Here is a 16,674-nt window from a genome sequence, read left to right on the forward strand (position 1 = left end):
CTCTTGCTTCCAGGTATGTTCACTTCTTGTCTGACTCCTGGCCTTCTGACCTGGTCGTGCTTCAAAGCAGCTGCAACTCTAAAAAAAACGATCCCAACCAACTGGCATAGACCCTCCAAACAGCATGTGCCTCCAGCCTTCCTCGGCACTGACTTTGTGTTCGTGCATAGACAGGCCCCAGGATCGCCATTGCAACGGCCGTACAATTAATCTTTCTGCGTGATCAAAAAGGATGGGGTTGTGTACACTTTAGACACTGGGGGACATTCTCATCTGTTTACTATAGACACTCAAACCAGCACATGTGGACCCTACTACCCCTATTCACTGCCCTCAGCTCAGGAGACGAGGGCATGTCCACCTAAGGCACACGCAGCTGGTTCATCTCTTCTGAGCGACGATTCGGGTGGGGTGTAGCGGGCCGAGCGGCCACGTGACACAGTGGGCCGAACCGTGTCCCGTGCAGCTGGACAAATGACTGTGCAGCGCCGCAGGCCTAATCGACACTCACTCACCTGGTCATAAGGCCACGCGGTGCTGCAGGCTAAATCATAGCGCACTAGGGAGTTGGGTAATCACGTACAAGATGGCGCAGAGCTCCCGTCATCTTTACTTTAAGTCATGCTCCCTTCAGGTGAGTTATAGGGCATGGGGTGATGTCACTCCCGGTCCCGGGTGTCCAGGCAGGAAGGGATTTAAAAGAGGAGGCAAATTTGAATAAAGAGTCTTTGCCGACTAACCACTGTGTCTGGTGAATTGATTTAGTAGCTCTACTGGAGTAGACACTGTACTGTCTCATTTGATTGTAATCATAATTAAGTGACCTGCTTCACATTGTCTCAAAGATAGGATCATGTAAAGATGCATAAAATGTTTGTACTATTTTATGATATAATTTGTATTTTGTATGATTTATTTCACTCTACAAATTTGCAGAAACCTTTAACTTTTTTGTAACATTCACCATAATAAATTATATTCAATATGTATTAAATTAGAAAACAGTGGAGCACAGGAACAGGCCCGACAGCCCATGATATCTACACCCAGCACAATACCAAATTAAACTAAATCTCTTCTGCCTGCACATAGTCCATATCCCTCCATTCCCTGAATATTTGTGCATCTATCTATTCTTGTTGTTCAATGTCTGAAGGGATTTTAAAGGAAATTCTGCTGTTTATCCTTTCCTTTTTTGATATACGCATGCCAGACTGTATTTTGTAATGCGGACAGCTTTCAGATGAACTTGCCTTGAGTCAGAATGGCGCAATTGCAAACTTTTTAACTGTCTGAGACCCCGCTCCTGGATATGAAATGCATTTTCAAGTGGAATTCTTTCAAATGATTTAATAATACCCAATGTCTCAGTGGTGCAAATGCACAGCAAACTGAAACATTTAATGAAAAAAAATATTCACCTGTGTCTTTGACCTAAAAGTGGCTAGTGAAATGACTGTCTCACATCTCCATTCCCTAGGTTCAATGCTAACATCCAGGGCTTTCTGCATAAGAGTTGGCACATTCTTCCTAGGATTGTATGGTGTTTCCCTGGTTTCATACACCAGACATCTAGGTAACAAGCCGATGGAGGAACTCAGCAGCTCAGGCAGTAATAGATTGCCAACATTTCAGGTGAGGGACTTTTTTTTCAAGACATATGGCTCAGTAACAGGCCCTCTGGCCTACAAGCCTCCGCTGCCCAAATATCCCAATTAACCTACAAGTCTTAAATAACTTAGGAGAGAGAATAGCTGAGGACTTTATATATAAATGCAATATGAAATTAGTAACTGGTGAGAGAGAAAACCCCTTTGCTAAAACACTTAATCAATATCTGGTTTAAAATAAATAGTGATTTTGGAACAAGGGGAGGCTTATTTGATTCACAATTTGCCCTTGAATAAAGGGCAATCAAATTTTAGAAATTTGATCTCTTAAAAGAATCAGATATATTGAATATTGTCATGAGCAAGGACAATTGATGTCATTTGAACAATTAAAAAATAAGTACAAAATTCTTCTGCTATTTTCAAATAAGAGCACATCTAAGGGATAAATTGGGCCAACAATGTTTTTTAACCAAACTGCAGTGATGTGGAGACACTGATTCAAAAGGGAAAAACCAAGAAATTTACTTCAGCAAAGTATCACTTACTTCAAATGGGAACCCCCCCCCCCACCAAAAACAAGGGGTTTCATAAGTCCAGGCAGAGATGGGAATCAGACTTAAATGTAAGAATACATGAGGAAACTTGGTCTGAACTATGTCGGGATAGTATGACTAATACGATAAATGTAAGATGTGGATTAGTAGAATATAATATTCTGCATCAATTATATCTCACACCACAGAAATTAAATAAATTAAAGTCAGACTTATCAGGCTGATGTTTTAGATGTGGTGAAGAAGTAGGAACTTTTTTTTTACATTCAACCTGGTTATGTTCTAAAGTGAGACCTTTTTGGGTAGATTTAGGAAGTTTCTTAGAGCAGATCACAAGAATTAAATTTCCACAAAGCCCAGAATTATCTTTACTGGGAAATATTACAGTGATAAACTGAAACTATCTCATCATCAAATAGATTTTGTTAAAATTGCGTTGGCAGTTGCATGGAAGTCTGATTCCCATCTCGGTCTGCCACATTAGAATACATAGTTGTCTTCCCCTTGAGAAAATTACCTATAATTAAGAAATAAGTACGACATATTTTTTACAAGTTTGCCGACCATATTTACAATTTTCAAGTGTAAATTTTTAGCTGTGTTCTCCTAACACTTGAGACCTGCGATGATCTCCTCCAAATAAAATTCGGAATATGAATGTATGATCCAAGGAGTGTGCAGCACCTTTCACCGATCCGTTCTGCTTTCCTTTCCTTCTTTCCTTTTTTTCTTGCTTTTCTTTCCACATCTATCTTTTTGTTGGGGGTACAACCATCCTGGAGTAAATCCTGGATTAACATTTGTACTTTTTTTTTTAATTTTGTAATTGACTGCATGTATGGTCAAAAATTCTAATTAAACTATTTTTTAAAAAATACCCTACAATTCCAGTACATTTGTCAGGGTGGGAGGAAATCAGAGCTCCCGGAGGAAGCCCACGCACACACGAGGTTTCAGGCAGCGCCAGATTCAAACCCACATTGCTGATGCTGTAATAACAATACGCTAAATGCTGTGCTAACCATTCCCTCCCCAAAGATAAGTGGGTTGATAGCTTAATTGGCGACTTCCAGTTCACCCTAAAGTCCTAATGACTAAGAGAATCTGGGTGGACTCGATGGGATCATGGGAGAATAAGTGGGATTGGAAAGGAATTGGCGCAGATGGATGCTTGATGTTAAACATTGAGCCTGAGGGCTGAAGGGCTTGGTTCTGTGATCTATAAGTTCCCCCACAGTGATGCTTTCATCTAACCATCCAACTGATTTATATCCCAGTACAATGCGATGCACAAATTACTTATTCTCTCATTGAAAATACTTTAGAGATGCCAATGAAGGCAAGGGCATAGACGAGAGACTGCAGATGTTAGAGTCCAGAGCAAATAAAAAACGATCAGCTGGAGGAATTTAGCAGGTCAAGCTGCGTCAGTCTCGTCTGAAGAAGGGTCTGACCCAAACCATCGATAATTCTTTTTCTCCCACTGATGCTTCTCAACTTGTTGAGTTCCTCTGAGAACTTGAACACATTCTGAAATATTGAGTGACAACGCTCCAGAGATAAAGCATCAAAGTCACTGCAGGAAAAGCATCTTACACAACCATTTGTTCCCAGATATTTAAGTTATTTTCCTCTTTTGATCCAGATTAAATACAGAGCAAAGGAAATTAAATATTACGCTATTGTACCACACTCCAGAGAGAAAAGAAAATCAGCATTCCAAGCTATTAAAGTAGTCATAAATACACTGTAACAATCAGAATGAACTCCAGCAGATATTTAAGAGCGAGTCCAGAACCAGTTACAGCCAAGGCACAAAACAAAGAAAACCACCCTCTCAGTTGCCACTGGAGTAGAAGAAAAACAATGGCCACCGGGCAAGGAAGGGCATGGGATTCATATTAAAAACACAATGCTGAAGAAACTCTGCAGGTCAAACAGTATACTTTATATAGATACTTCATATACTTTACAGATCTGAAAGTATTTGATTAGTCAGGGTTATGGTTATGGGGTGAAAGCCGGGGAGAGGGGCTAAGTGGGTGGATGGATCAGCTCATGATTAGAATAGCGGAGCAGACACAATGGGTCAATGGGATCACTTCTCCTCCTATATCTTGTGATTGTGATATAGCAAACCAATGTTTCAAGCCTGAACTCTTCATTAAAGTATGACAAAATGTCGATACGAACCCAAACAAAATGTTTGGGAGAGGGAGGTGCAGAAGGAGGACAGGCAGGGGGTAATAGGTGGATAAGGGAGGGAGGGCACACCAGCAAACAGGGGGAGGGGGAAGGCTCTGTGAATGGAGAGGAAAGGAGGTGGAGAGCTGGAGGGAAGAAGACAGAGGGAATGAGAAGGGAGGGGGAGCAGGGAGATGGCTAGCAGAAACCAGAGACATCGATGTTAATGCCTTCTGGTTTGAGAGTGCCTCAAGGCACATTAAATGTTGCTCATTCAATTTACGGGTGCTCTTGGTTTGACAATACGAGGCCATGTCAGCATGGGAATGAGGCACAGAAATTAAATGGTTGGCCTCTGGGAGATCCCTGTCACTTTATCTTGCTCCTTGTCTATTCTTCATTTCCACCAGTGGAAAACAAAAGAATCTGGCCAAGGAGAATGCATGGGCTGTCAGTCTGTTCCATCTAATTCCTCCCCCCACCCCCATGGAGAATGGCCACTTGAGCAGAAACCAGAGATTCTTGAAGTTTTTTTGGGGGGGGGCTCATACAAGAGTGTATACGTTTAACAGATAAATAATGAAAATTTCTGCGGTGGGGACCATGAACTTAAGAGTTACAAAAATAAAAAATTAAAATGATACATTCAACATTATAAGGAAGAACTGAGAAAACTAGATATTCTGGAGCATTGCTTTACAAGGTGATATTTTCACCATGGGCCCCAAAATGATGATATTGCATGCCTTGGTAACCACAATTCCAATGGGTCATTGACTGTTGGTTGGAGGAATTCATTTGCCATGCATCCTTAATGGAATTCACCAAGGCTGCAGGCTGATGGGTTACAGAGGAACATTGGGATACAATGTGAAGTGTCCAATCCAGCTGCCCTACTGAATTGAAGATGACACCCTTCCAACATCATTCAGCTCCATCCTCATTTCTATGGAGACACAGTTCATTAAAAAAGATATTCACATCACGCCACATGATTGACTCCCATTTCACTGGTACCTAAAATGCTAGGTTCTCAGCCGCAAGATTGAATTGCACCATCGCCTTACCTTCTCTCACACCTTTCATCTTCTCCAACTCAGCTTTCCTCCACTTCCCATTCCCATACTGCCCATGGCCCACTGCAACACACAAATTGGAGCAACAGCACCTTAAATTCTGCATGACAATCTACAGCCAAATGGTATCACCATCCACGTCTCCAATTTCTGGTAACCAGCCCGCACCCTTGATTTCACAACACCCCCTTGCTTCCCCCAATTCCTCTCATCCCACTCCCCCTTCTCGTTTCCCCTTTCTTTCCTCCCCTCTTGCCTGCCCATCACCTGCTTCTAGCCCCCACTCCCCTTCCCTGCCTTCCTCCTATCAGGGTGCATCATCCTCAAGCCTCTTAGTCAGTCACCCCCCCCCCCCCCCCGCCACTGCTTATGCCCTCGCGATCCGCTGAGTTCCTCCAATCCCACCTCTTTGGGATTTCCTACCCTCCTCCTCCCACCACTGTGCATTAAGGTTTCTGGAAATCCACACGCTGCCTTAGCGCCGAATTTGGTTGCAGCCCGCGTTACTCCCAGTCTATTTTGACCGAGAATTCGGCGCATCGGGAAATGACAACTTTAGGCTATTGAAAATAGAAACTTCTCCTTCAGGTGCACTTTTTTCTGGTCGAATTTATATAACTTCCGATGAAACAAGTTTCAAATATTTTCGTTGCCCTTAAAATAATGAATGAAAAATTGACCAAGACTCATCTGATTGGTGTCGCATTGCCCGTGGAGGATATGTCGGACAAGTCAAGAACAGTATTAAAAGTGTACATCCAAAGTTTAAGTGCCGATCTTAACCTGCAGTCTTTCGAAATCAAACCCCCCGCCCCTCCCCACCAAATTGAGCAACTTTTCTCCTGAATGGACCTCATCCCCGCTAATCTTCCAACGAAACCCCTGAAAAGCCCCTCACTATTGAACCAGTCCGTCAGATCAACTCTGAATAAATGCGATATGCAAACTTTGCCGCAGGGTTGGAGGGCTTCACGTTCACCCATCAGTGACAATTAAATCCAGGGAGTCATCAAACAACGCGGATTAATCATTCCTTCTCTCACTTGTCTAGCTAAACAGGTGAGAAGGGGAAATTTATGTCTGACAACTGGGTTCCCCCCCCCCCAAAAAAATCTGAACCGAATTAAAACGCCCATAAGGCATTGCCCTTTTAAACCATTGGGGCATTCTTGCAACTGGTAGCAATCAGGCGAGCGGCTGCGATGGGCAGGAAATCTAAAATTAGTTTTTACTACCTATAATAGAAGATTTACGGTATGGTTTAATTTGTCGTCTCCGGGCTAAAGTGTAAGGGAGAACTGAAGCAGCCGGTCTTGGAGATGGGGGTCCAACTCCATCGACTCGCTGAGTGTCTGGCCACTCTCGAACACTACACAGCAACAACGCGTTTAGCCTTCCGTGTTGTTTCTCCCCCCCCCCCCCCACCACCACCTCTACCACCCCTCCCTCCCCACCAGCACCCCCCTCCCTCCCCACCACCAGCACCCCCCTCCCTCCCCACCACCAGCACCCCCCTCCCTCCCCACCACCAGCACCCCCCTCCCTCCCCACCACCAGCACCCCCCTCCCTCCCCACCACCAGCACCCCCCTCCCTCCCCACCACCAGCACCCCCCTCCCTCCCCACCACCAGCACCCCCCTCCCTCCCCACCACCAGCACCCCCCTCCCTCCCCACCACCAGCACCCCCCTCCCTCCCCACCACCAGCACCCCCCTCCCTCCCCACCACCACCACCCCCCTCCCTCCCCACCACCAGGACCCCCCTCCCTCCCCACCACCACCACCCCCTCCCTCCCCACCACCACCACCACCCCCCCTGCTACCCACCCCCTCCCCTCTTTCAAAGCCCTTCCTCGCTTTGTTCTTAACGGTTTAAAGTATATTTCCATGCAGACGCTGGCCCAGCTCATTCGCATGCACTTTCCCCCTCATAAATGAGGAAATATGGGATTAATAAAGAGAAGGAGCTGCTATCTCGGTGTGAACCACAGTCAGATGCTAGTATGCAAGGCAGATTATTCCAGTAAAACAGTAAATGAAACGTTACTTTAATCATTTTGCTCACTTTTGCTTAATCAGAGAAACTTTTTTTTTAAATCCTTGGATATCCTTGAAAACTGAATTGCGAAATGCCAAGTTTTCAATGGGGATACTACTGCAAACGGGCTGGATCTGACGCGGAGTGCGCGCTAAACTCCGCTGGGCAGAATAACCATCTGGGCAATGATAACGCGAGTCCACGGATTAACTTCAGACTTTTATATTTCGAAATCCCAAAGAAATGTGACCCTCCAACTAACATTTTTTTTTAAACACGTGTCAAATGCAAGGCGGGGTGGGGGGTGATGTCCATCCCCGGTCGCTGAGTATGGACGCAAGCCTGTGCGCTTTCTCGACTGGGGTGGGGAGGGGAGGGGGGGGGAGAAGCTGAGGCTGGATGGGAAGGATAGAACTGTAAAGGTGTGTAAATTGGAAGGAAGTGGGAACCAGGAGAAATGCCAAGGTGGGAAAGGGGCGAGGGAATAAACAGTCGCGAGCGCTGTCCGGAGTCCGTCCGCGATGCCTCGGACGGTTCTTGGGTCAACATTTAACCCTGCAACGTTCACGTTTATTCGGCTGAATGGGGAAAAAACGGAGTCGAGTCGTTTTCCCTGAACCGAGCTATTTGCTCGCCCCGTTATTTGGCTCCAACCTTGAAGACCAACTTTAGTGGCTGTCGTTTCTGTTCTCAACAACAACAAAAAACTTCTAGACTCCGGTCAGGACATCACGTCACGAACAGCTTTCACTTTTACGGACAGACAAACGGGGGTAAACATCTCTCCAACATCTGGAAAAATCTCAAAAAAAAACCTTTCGTGCATTGGCTACAAAACCGACTCGTGAGTCAATGCGAGGTGTCAAACAGTTAACTAATGAGTGGAGCTCATTTTGTAATTAATTTTTATATAGGCGATGCAAAATGATAGGAACCCAGGCGGCGGTGAAGGAAGGGTCCGTACTTACAGTGTCTGGAGGGGTCCAAGCAGTCGGGTGTCGGAGGCGCTACTTCTGGTGTGAGTGCTGTGAATGGGAGACTCGGTGAATGGAATTCCTTGTTTCCCTGAAATCTCCAATCACGGATCAGTGAGAGTGCCCAGACTCCCCATACACTTTACAGCAAGAGCCAGACACAAAAAGAAGCGGGAGGGAGGGAGGGAGGAGAGGGTTTGAGCGAGTTAGAGAGGGAAAGAGGGGTCGAGTTCAAACGGAGAGAGCCGTCGACGGGGAAAAAAAGAGGCAAGAGAAAACAGAAGGAGGAAAGGGTTGGTCAGCAGAAGAGGCAGACAAGGGGAATGAAGGGAGACAAGGAGACTGAAAGACACAGGGGCAGAGGGAGATCCCACAAAAGGGTCAAATGAGAAGGCAGAGGAGTGTGGGGCGGAGAGATGTGCAGAAGGAATGGGTGATTCGTTAACCACGCAGCGACACCAATAAAAACCGCAACTGAACAAGATTCGGAAGTAAATTTACAGGAAAAAGAAGCAATGGGAGGAAAAGAGAGGGGCAAGGATAAGGAAATTGGAGTAAAAATGTTGTCTGTGAAAGGGCGGTAAATATAAACGGGGAAACATTCGTCTGTCCGACGAATTGTGTTGGAAATTAAATGCGGTTCTGAGCAGGGGATGTTTGAATGAAATCTTTCCATCTCCATAAACAGATGTTAGCAATATTTGTTAATTGTACAATAAGCCCACAACAGTTCTGTTTTACTCGGCGCACTAGGGTTCCTCATACAAAAGTCTGATTGTGGTACCTGTGTGTTCAGTGACTTTCTCCTTTTTTTCCCTGCAGACGTGTTTACATTTCTGCGGTTTAGTCTATAACTTTCTCCTTTTTTTTAAACAGAACATTAGACCACGCGCATGCCCCATTCCCCGAGCTCCCAGACATTCCTGAAGTCTGCCAAAAATATTCCTTACAAAAATTTAAGTCTTTAAAAAGAAACCACGCCGACCCCCAAGACTGGGTCAGACGCTGCTTCTATATGAATGAAAGGGGTCGTTTCTGTCACTCATTTCCCCCCCCCCCCACCCATGACATCCAGCCAAAGCACCCCCTCCTTACTTTGTTGCACACACACCTCAACAAAAAAAAGGCCTCGATTTCCTGCTTTTAATCTAAAGTGGAATATGGGTCAGCATGGAAATCAAACAAGGGAGTGAGAACTACCAATTGCAACATTGCCTCTCCCCCCCCCCCCCCATATTCTTTATCTGCAACTGCAGTTTTTGTCTTTCTCATCCTGTGGTTATGTTCACCTTTGTGGGTTTATTTGCTGCCAGGTGGTAACGAAAAGACTTGGTCGATATCAATGTTTACACCCACTTTCACATTCAACAGTGAAAGTTCGTTGTTATCCATTGCAATTATTTTTTGATTGGGAACTCAGCCCCGCTCAACAAATAATGACTCTTTGAAAACTGACGACGTTCTCGGGTCATTTTTGCAATCTTGATTCTGATCCATAGTTCAGTCAATGCTTGTGCCAACATACAAGAAAAAACAAAAAACGGGTGAAAAATCGTCCGAAAGGATCTTTTAGGGTCTTTGCCCCCCGCCCCACCCTCCAAACACATCGGCATCTTAATTTGTGACTTTCCATATGACCAGACGTACATTATTATAGCGCTATTCGGGACGCCGCAACGCGTTGTTAAGCATCTTTGAAATCCAGTTGATGTAGGAAACACAGCAGCCAGTTTGGAACCGGAAATTCCACAAACATCAGTGAAACAAAGATAAGATCATCTGGTTTTTGTGAGGATGGGTGCAGGATAAATATTGCCTGAGCTACCGGGAGAATTCCCCTTCCCGGCTTGGGATATTGTGATGGGATCTCCGAGATGGCAGCGCAGCACTCCCGCAGCCAGCCCAGAATTTCTGGAACAGCGGGATTCGTGTCCAATGTTGCAGATGATCAATTAAAATACTTTTACGTGATAGGGAACAAATTGAAAATGCAGCCTGTTCCTTATTTTCAACATGTTGCAATAGGTTTTACACTCCATGGATAAACCCAATTGGAGAGTGAACGCAGTTGTGTTTGGAAACAAATTTGTGCGTCAACTCCCTCTACTCTGATAAGAAACATATCGCCCACTTTGTTCTAGGGATTGAAATATGTCAATATTTCAGCATGATGTCTGAAGGATATTAATCAGGGGAGTGATTAATCTCATCTACTTCAGAGTAGGAGTCCGAGGCCCTTTGCAGTCAGCTTGGGAGAGCAGAGACTCGGTTGAGCGTCTCAACCCAAAGACGGCAACTCCTCTGACCGTCCAGTCTTGGAATCTGAGCCACCACTGAGGAGTGGATTCCGTGGGCCAGATCGCCCGTGTCGGTGCGCTGCGACGCGGTGAACGAATGCTGAGTCTCCGCGGCCTGAGCCGCATTTGATTCATCCCAGGAAATAGAGAGGAATGGACAGACACCTGAAACATGCCGTGCAGATGCACACCTGGTGACCTGGCGTGGGCGCTTCCCTTGTGCGCGCCCAGGAAGAGAAAGAGTTGGTTCCCGTTGTCAGATATTACACATTTAGCAAACATGAATCTTTCTGAATATGTGATCATTTAATACCTACGCACGTGTTTTATGTGCTGGTATGTTTTGCAGGCGGTTATATTTGTGCATCAATTAAATTACACCAACATAGTTGGTGCAGAGGATCCGTTATATGGGTCTATTAGAATCAATTCTGATAGTTAACCCATGGAGGAACAAAAAAGGAATATAACCGATGGTATCTGTACTTAAATAGACTACATAATCTCTTTTTGAATATAATTTAGCGAATTAAAGTATCCGCTTGCAGATCCAGAATAAATGTGCCGACCAAATCTGCTTCTTACACAGTTCCCGGGACCCAGGGTGACTCCGGCTTTATGGGTTCTCATTTATTTAATGAAGCCCAAGGTGACCGGGGAAGGTCAGTTGGGGCGATTGCTGGAGGTCACCGTTCCAAGACGTCACCTGGAGACCCAGTCGTCAACTTTGAGCAGAATTTACTGGCTTACTGCCAATATTCATAAACCAGCATTTGGGGGGGGGGGGGGGATAAAAAAAGTTCATCGTCTGATCATTATCTCATTGTAGTCGGTGGAATTTTGCTAAATACGAATTGATTGCTGGGTATCCCATAATAAACCAACTTCAAGCATGAAAGAAATTGGACGTGAAGTAGTTTGGAACCTTCTGAACTCACGAAAATAAAGTATTCAAATTATTTATTTCTTGACACGTTTTATGCAGGACTACGCCGGTCTGTTTTTTATGTGCACGAGGAGTGTGTATGTGGTATATTAATGTCGTATCTTTTGCTAGGGACCATTTTAAGGGCTGTCAATGCCTGTAACATGTTTTGTCCCAGTGCGAGCGTGCAAATCTCGTAGGATATGCTTTTCCCCCCAATTCCTGTGATTGTGACTTTGTCATGTGTAAGGTACAGAATTTTGAAACGTTTTTGCCGATGTTCAGAATACGGAATAAGCTCTTAATCGTAAAGAGTTAAACGTTATATTTCAGCCCCGCGGAATGTTACTGATTATATGAATTCGCCAAATCATTATTCGAATGGAGTCGTTGTTAAAATTATCTGGAGTCAGATCACTCCTCATTCACCATCAAGGTATGAGAGGGCACCCAGAGTGTGTTATTCTTAATTCAAGATCCAATCTCAATTCACATCCAGAACAATCTTTTCTTTGGCCCCCAAAAAAGTGAGCGATCGTTATCGAAATGTGAAATCGTTTCAACTTTCTCTGAAATTTATGGAGGAATTTTTTTTCAGACAAGGATATTTTAATATTGTAATTTATAAATACAATACTCCTCTTGTGTTCAAGCTGAAACTGAATACAGTTACTTTTAATATTTCGTCCTCAAGAAGAATTATCTTTGTCTCCCAGGCGAAGGACTGGATGGAAATGCATTAAGTAGCAGACGACACGTATTTTGCAAAGCTCTTGGGGCAGAGACGTCGCGACTGTGCGAATCTGTCACACATCTTTATGAGAAATCTTGAGGGATGGGCGGTATTTTTTAAAGCTTTTGGCATTTTATTTTCCAGTTGCCGTAGGAGAGAAGGTGGGGGGGGGGGGGGTGGGAGAAATTCGCAACGTAGAGTCTAGACAGGGGAGATTCTGTCCAAATCTGGAAGCCATTCGGCCGGGCTGGGAACACTAACTCGGGGAAATGAAACTCGCATCTCAGTGTGTGCGCGAAACTCGCTCTGGCGGAAAGATGAAAAATTGAAGGATCCGTTCCCCCAACGCCAGATGATCGTTTCAAAATATTTGGATCAACGGCAGAGAATGGGAGACCAGAGTTAGAAGAGCAGCGAGGGACATACCTTCGCGTTCATAGAGTACCAATGTTTTCTCAGGCACTTGTTTCTTATTGGAGTAACGTGATAGACGTTAAAACGGTCTCAATGACTGACTGGAGGGTCCAAGTAGACTCGTTGGACGAAGTCCAAGTGGATTGAGACCAGGGTTTGGTCAGAGTCACTGGGCTCCAGACCTTATTACAGCCTCGGTCTCGTCGTGGGCGAAGGAGCTGGAATCTGCAGGAATCTGACATCCTCCACTGAAAGTGGGCTGGAGGAGGAGAATCGAAATCAATAAGATTCAAAAAGAAAGCAATCTCCTGGCAGGAATCAACTCAGCACCAGGGAAGATGATTGTGGCAGTTGAAGACATTGTGGCAGGAGCTCTCCTCAAGCCTCAACCCAATGATTTAATCATGAGTATTGTCATACACATTGTACAATGTCCATATGCACTGACATTCTTACTTGGTGCGGCCAAAGAGGTACTTTGTAAAAAATAAAACTCCAATCTTATTCGTCAAAATACTGCACTGAAAGAGATGATAAATATTTTTTTAAACTAGGTAATAAATATTCACAGTTACAGCAGGTGCGCGATCAAAGTGACTTTTCAATTGTGTCGACAGGTTTTTGTGGTATTGGAGTAATTTATGATTAGGGTAGTAAAGGGAGGTTGAAGACCCAGATGGCCATTGGATCTAATGTGCTTCAGCTTTTCCCTGAAGGTAAGCAGCAAGAAGATCTGACCAAGATGATGGGTGTCGTTTATGTGGCTTGCTGCCTTCTTAAGATGGCACCTCACAAAGATGCCTACAGTAGATGTGAAGTTAGAGCTGGTGATGGACCTGGCTATGTTTGCGAGCATCTCCAGCCTTCTGTGTTCCTGGGGTATCCAAAATACCAAACCAGGTTTGCTCCCTCTTTTCACAGTGTAAAAGTTTGACCAAATATTCAACCACTTGCCAAATCTCCTCAGAGTATGCCCTCTTTATGGTTGCCTTGATGTACTGGTTGCAGGAACTTGAAGGTACCAGTCCCCTCAACCTCCACTCCACCAATGTGGACAGTTGTGTGGGCCCCCTGTCCTCCCCTTCCTAAAATCCACAATAAGCCCCTTGGTCTTGGTGATTATTGTTGCTTTGGCACCACTCAGCCAGATTCTTGATCTCCATGCTATACTCTGACACATCATTTCCTATTATTTGGCCAACAATGTCATCAGCAAGATTGTAGAATGTCTAGCCAAATTTGGCTAGACATTCACTAGAGTACAAGGAACAGAACAGGGGACTAAGCACACAGCCTGGAAGGCATCCCTGTGTTGATGGTCATTAAAGAGGAGGTGATATTGCTCATTAGCACTGATTGGGATCTGCATCTGAGGAAGTCAAAGATCCATTTGCAGTAGGATGAACAGAGTCCCTGATCCCATAGTTTGATCTTGAATTTTGCTGGTATGACAGTGTTGAACATTGAGCAGTAGTCAATGAACAACAGTCTGATGCAGGTGTTCTTGTGGTCTGGGTGATCTAATTTAGAGGAGAGGACCAGCAAGGTAGTATCCACCAAATTGAAGTGGATACACCTTCCTAATTCAAGAGTGAATTTGCTCCTTAAGCACTTAATCGCGTAAGTGCTACGGCCGATAGCCATTGAGACAGGTCACCTTTCTCTTCTTGGGTGATGATGGAAGTCCTTTTGAAACAGGTGATATCCTCAGGCCATAGAATTAAAAGGTTGAAAATGTTTGCAAAAACTCCAGTCAGTTAGTTTACACAATTTTTTAAGGAGACATTTTCTGGGCCAAACACTTATAGAATTATAACTCCTGTATCTCCATCACAGTGTGAATTTAAAGAGAACAATTTCAACATAGGATGAAAATCAGGAAGATGGTTGGTGTGGAAAAAACAGTGTAAAATGGGGAAGGGGTAATTTGCACCTCAGGTAGTTAGTTTTTAGGGAAACCAGGTAGGAACTGTCTAGTGCAGGGGTGTCAAACTCAAATTCACGGAGTTCCAAAATTAAAAACTTGGACTAAGTCGAGGGCCGAACTAAATATTCATTGAAATTTTTCAACAACATCTGCATGTTTTCTCTTCTTTCAACATATGTAATGTTAAACTTTAGGATATAACTTTAGGAGGATAATGTTACAGGTCAGGAGTAGGTAGCTCAAGTTCACCCTTTGCTTGACCTGAGGGAAACATACTTGGTCCCTGTGGAGATGTAGTCAGCATTTTGGCCTGCATCAGGACTCAGCATTTCCTGCTCACTCCTCAGGCTCTAGGCCTCTATTCACCCTCGACCCACCATCCCTCTACCTGACCAGTCCTTTACCCAACCTCTACTCACCCCTCACTCCACTCGCTCTGCCTCTACCCACCCCATCCTATACACGCCCCTCTACTGCCTCTCCCCTCAACCTGTTCCTCCCTCTACCCGTCTCTCACCCTCTAATCACCCCTCCCCTACTCGCCCTGCTCCTCCCCTTTTACCTCTTCCCTATCCACCCCTCCTTCTACTCATCCCTCCCTCTAACTGCCCCTCGCACCACCATAACATCCCCTGCCCATTACTCCTCACCTACACTCTCTGCCCACCCCTGCTTACCCACCCACTCAGGCCCAGCGCGCTGCTGATCAGCCTTTGCGGACAGCCACCATCTCTCTCTTCACGTGCAGGGCCGAACCAGCCGTCCCTGGGGTCCGCGTAGGTGCAAGCGCTGAAGGCCGTGGCGACCGGGAGAAGTGCGCTCGCACTGTGGAAGGGCCGTCCGGTGCCAGTCGCGCGGGGCTCGCGCTGCCTGGGGGCCGTGCGCAGCCTGCCACGTTCGTCGCACCAACAGGAAATCACAGGCGCTCGCCCATCCGCCACACCGCTCGACAGGTGGGAGAAGTGACTGGTTGTGCGGGGAGCCTTCCAACTGGCTTGCCGGCTGATGACATCGACAGACTTCTCGTGTTACAATTTCTCGTGTTACAATGGGGAAGGATGTGCAATGAAGGGGGAGGATGGTGGGGATGACATTACCAAAAAACAGCATCGGCTCTCGCTGCAGGGCGGGCCACCTCTAATACATTTTTGAAATGATCTTGCGGGCCAAATATAATTATATCGCGGGCCAAATTTGGCCTGCGGGCCAGAGTTTGACATGTGTGGTCTAGTGCAATTAATTTTTTTTTAATTAAGGACAAATTCAGAATAAGTAAATCTATTTAAACATAATATATCCTAACTAATGTTTAGTTAATAAACATCTTCAGCCCTTTTTGGTTGAGGAAGACTTGCAGTCCCTGAGATAGTTAATGAGTTCCTCATTGGATCTGTAGATTTTGCCCAAGTAGCAAGATCAGTCAGAGGGGTGGGTGCTGAATTAAGTTTGTTCAGATTGTTAGGGATTTCTTCTGTTATATGTGCTTTGCCTTCACATTCTCCACCAGCATCTTCTATTTATCCTTAAAGAGCTCAGTGCCTTCAAGGAAGGGAAAATGATGTGAACAGTTTGATCCTCTTAAATTAGCTTGGATTAAGACTTTGGTGAATGCTAGTGAGATATCATTGTGAATCAGGCAGGAATGGAATCCTAGGATATAGCAATTCAGGAGTTTCACCTTCCCTCACAAATGCAGATCTTGATTCCATTATAGATGTGTGCAAAGTCCAAAGGGAGGATAGACAATCTGATGTCATTACATTGGAACAGAATTCTATTCAAGTAGGCAAAGTGGCAGAGAACAAAGGAATAGCCGAGAACAGCACTGTGCAATCACGAAAATGGCTTGCCAGTAGACTATACTTCGTGAGGAGTTTGAGGAGATTCGGTAAGTCACCAAAGACTCTTGCAAATTTCTATAGGTGCACTGTGGAGACC

At 45.0% G+C, this 16,674-nt stretch overlaps 1 protein-coding gene across 7 annotated transcripts in view; it reads right to left on the bottom strand.

Moving 5' to 3' along the window:
* erg (ETS transcription factor ERG) overlaps positions 1-16,674 on the bottom strand; it is a 262,636-nt gene that overhangs the window by 230,033 nt on the left and 15,929 nt on the right. The window contains exons 1-2 of one of the 7 annotated variants that reach the window (XM_069888904.1): positions 8,435-8,461; positions 5,419-5,490 (exon numbers count right to left, since the gene is read on the bottom strand). The exons of 5 other annotated variants lie outside the window; for them this stretch is intronic. In XM_069888904.1, the coding sequence (XP_069745005.1) occupies positions 5,419-5,437 (19 nt within the window). In that variant the 5' untranslated portion in view covers positions 5,438-5,490; positions 8,435-8,461. Of the gene's footprint in view, positions 1-5,418; positions 5,491-8,434; positions 8,468-16,674 lie in introns of those variants that run through there. One more of the 7 variants, XM_069888908.1, reaches the window with a different exon arrangement.

This window comes from Narcine bancroftii, chromosome 7, assembly GCF_036971445.1.
Source record: "Narcine bancroftii isolate sNarBan1 chromosome 7, sNarBan1.hap1, whole genome shotgun sequence".
NCBI classification, from domain to species: domain Eukaryota; kingdom Metazoa; phylum Chordata; class Chondrichthyes; order Torpediniformes; family Narcinidae; genus Narcine; species Narcine bancroftii.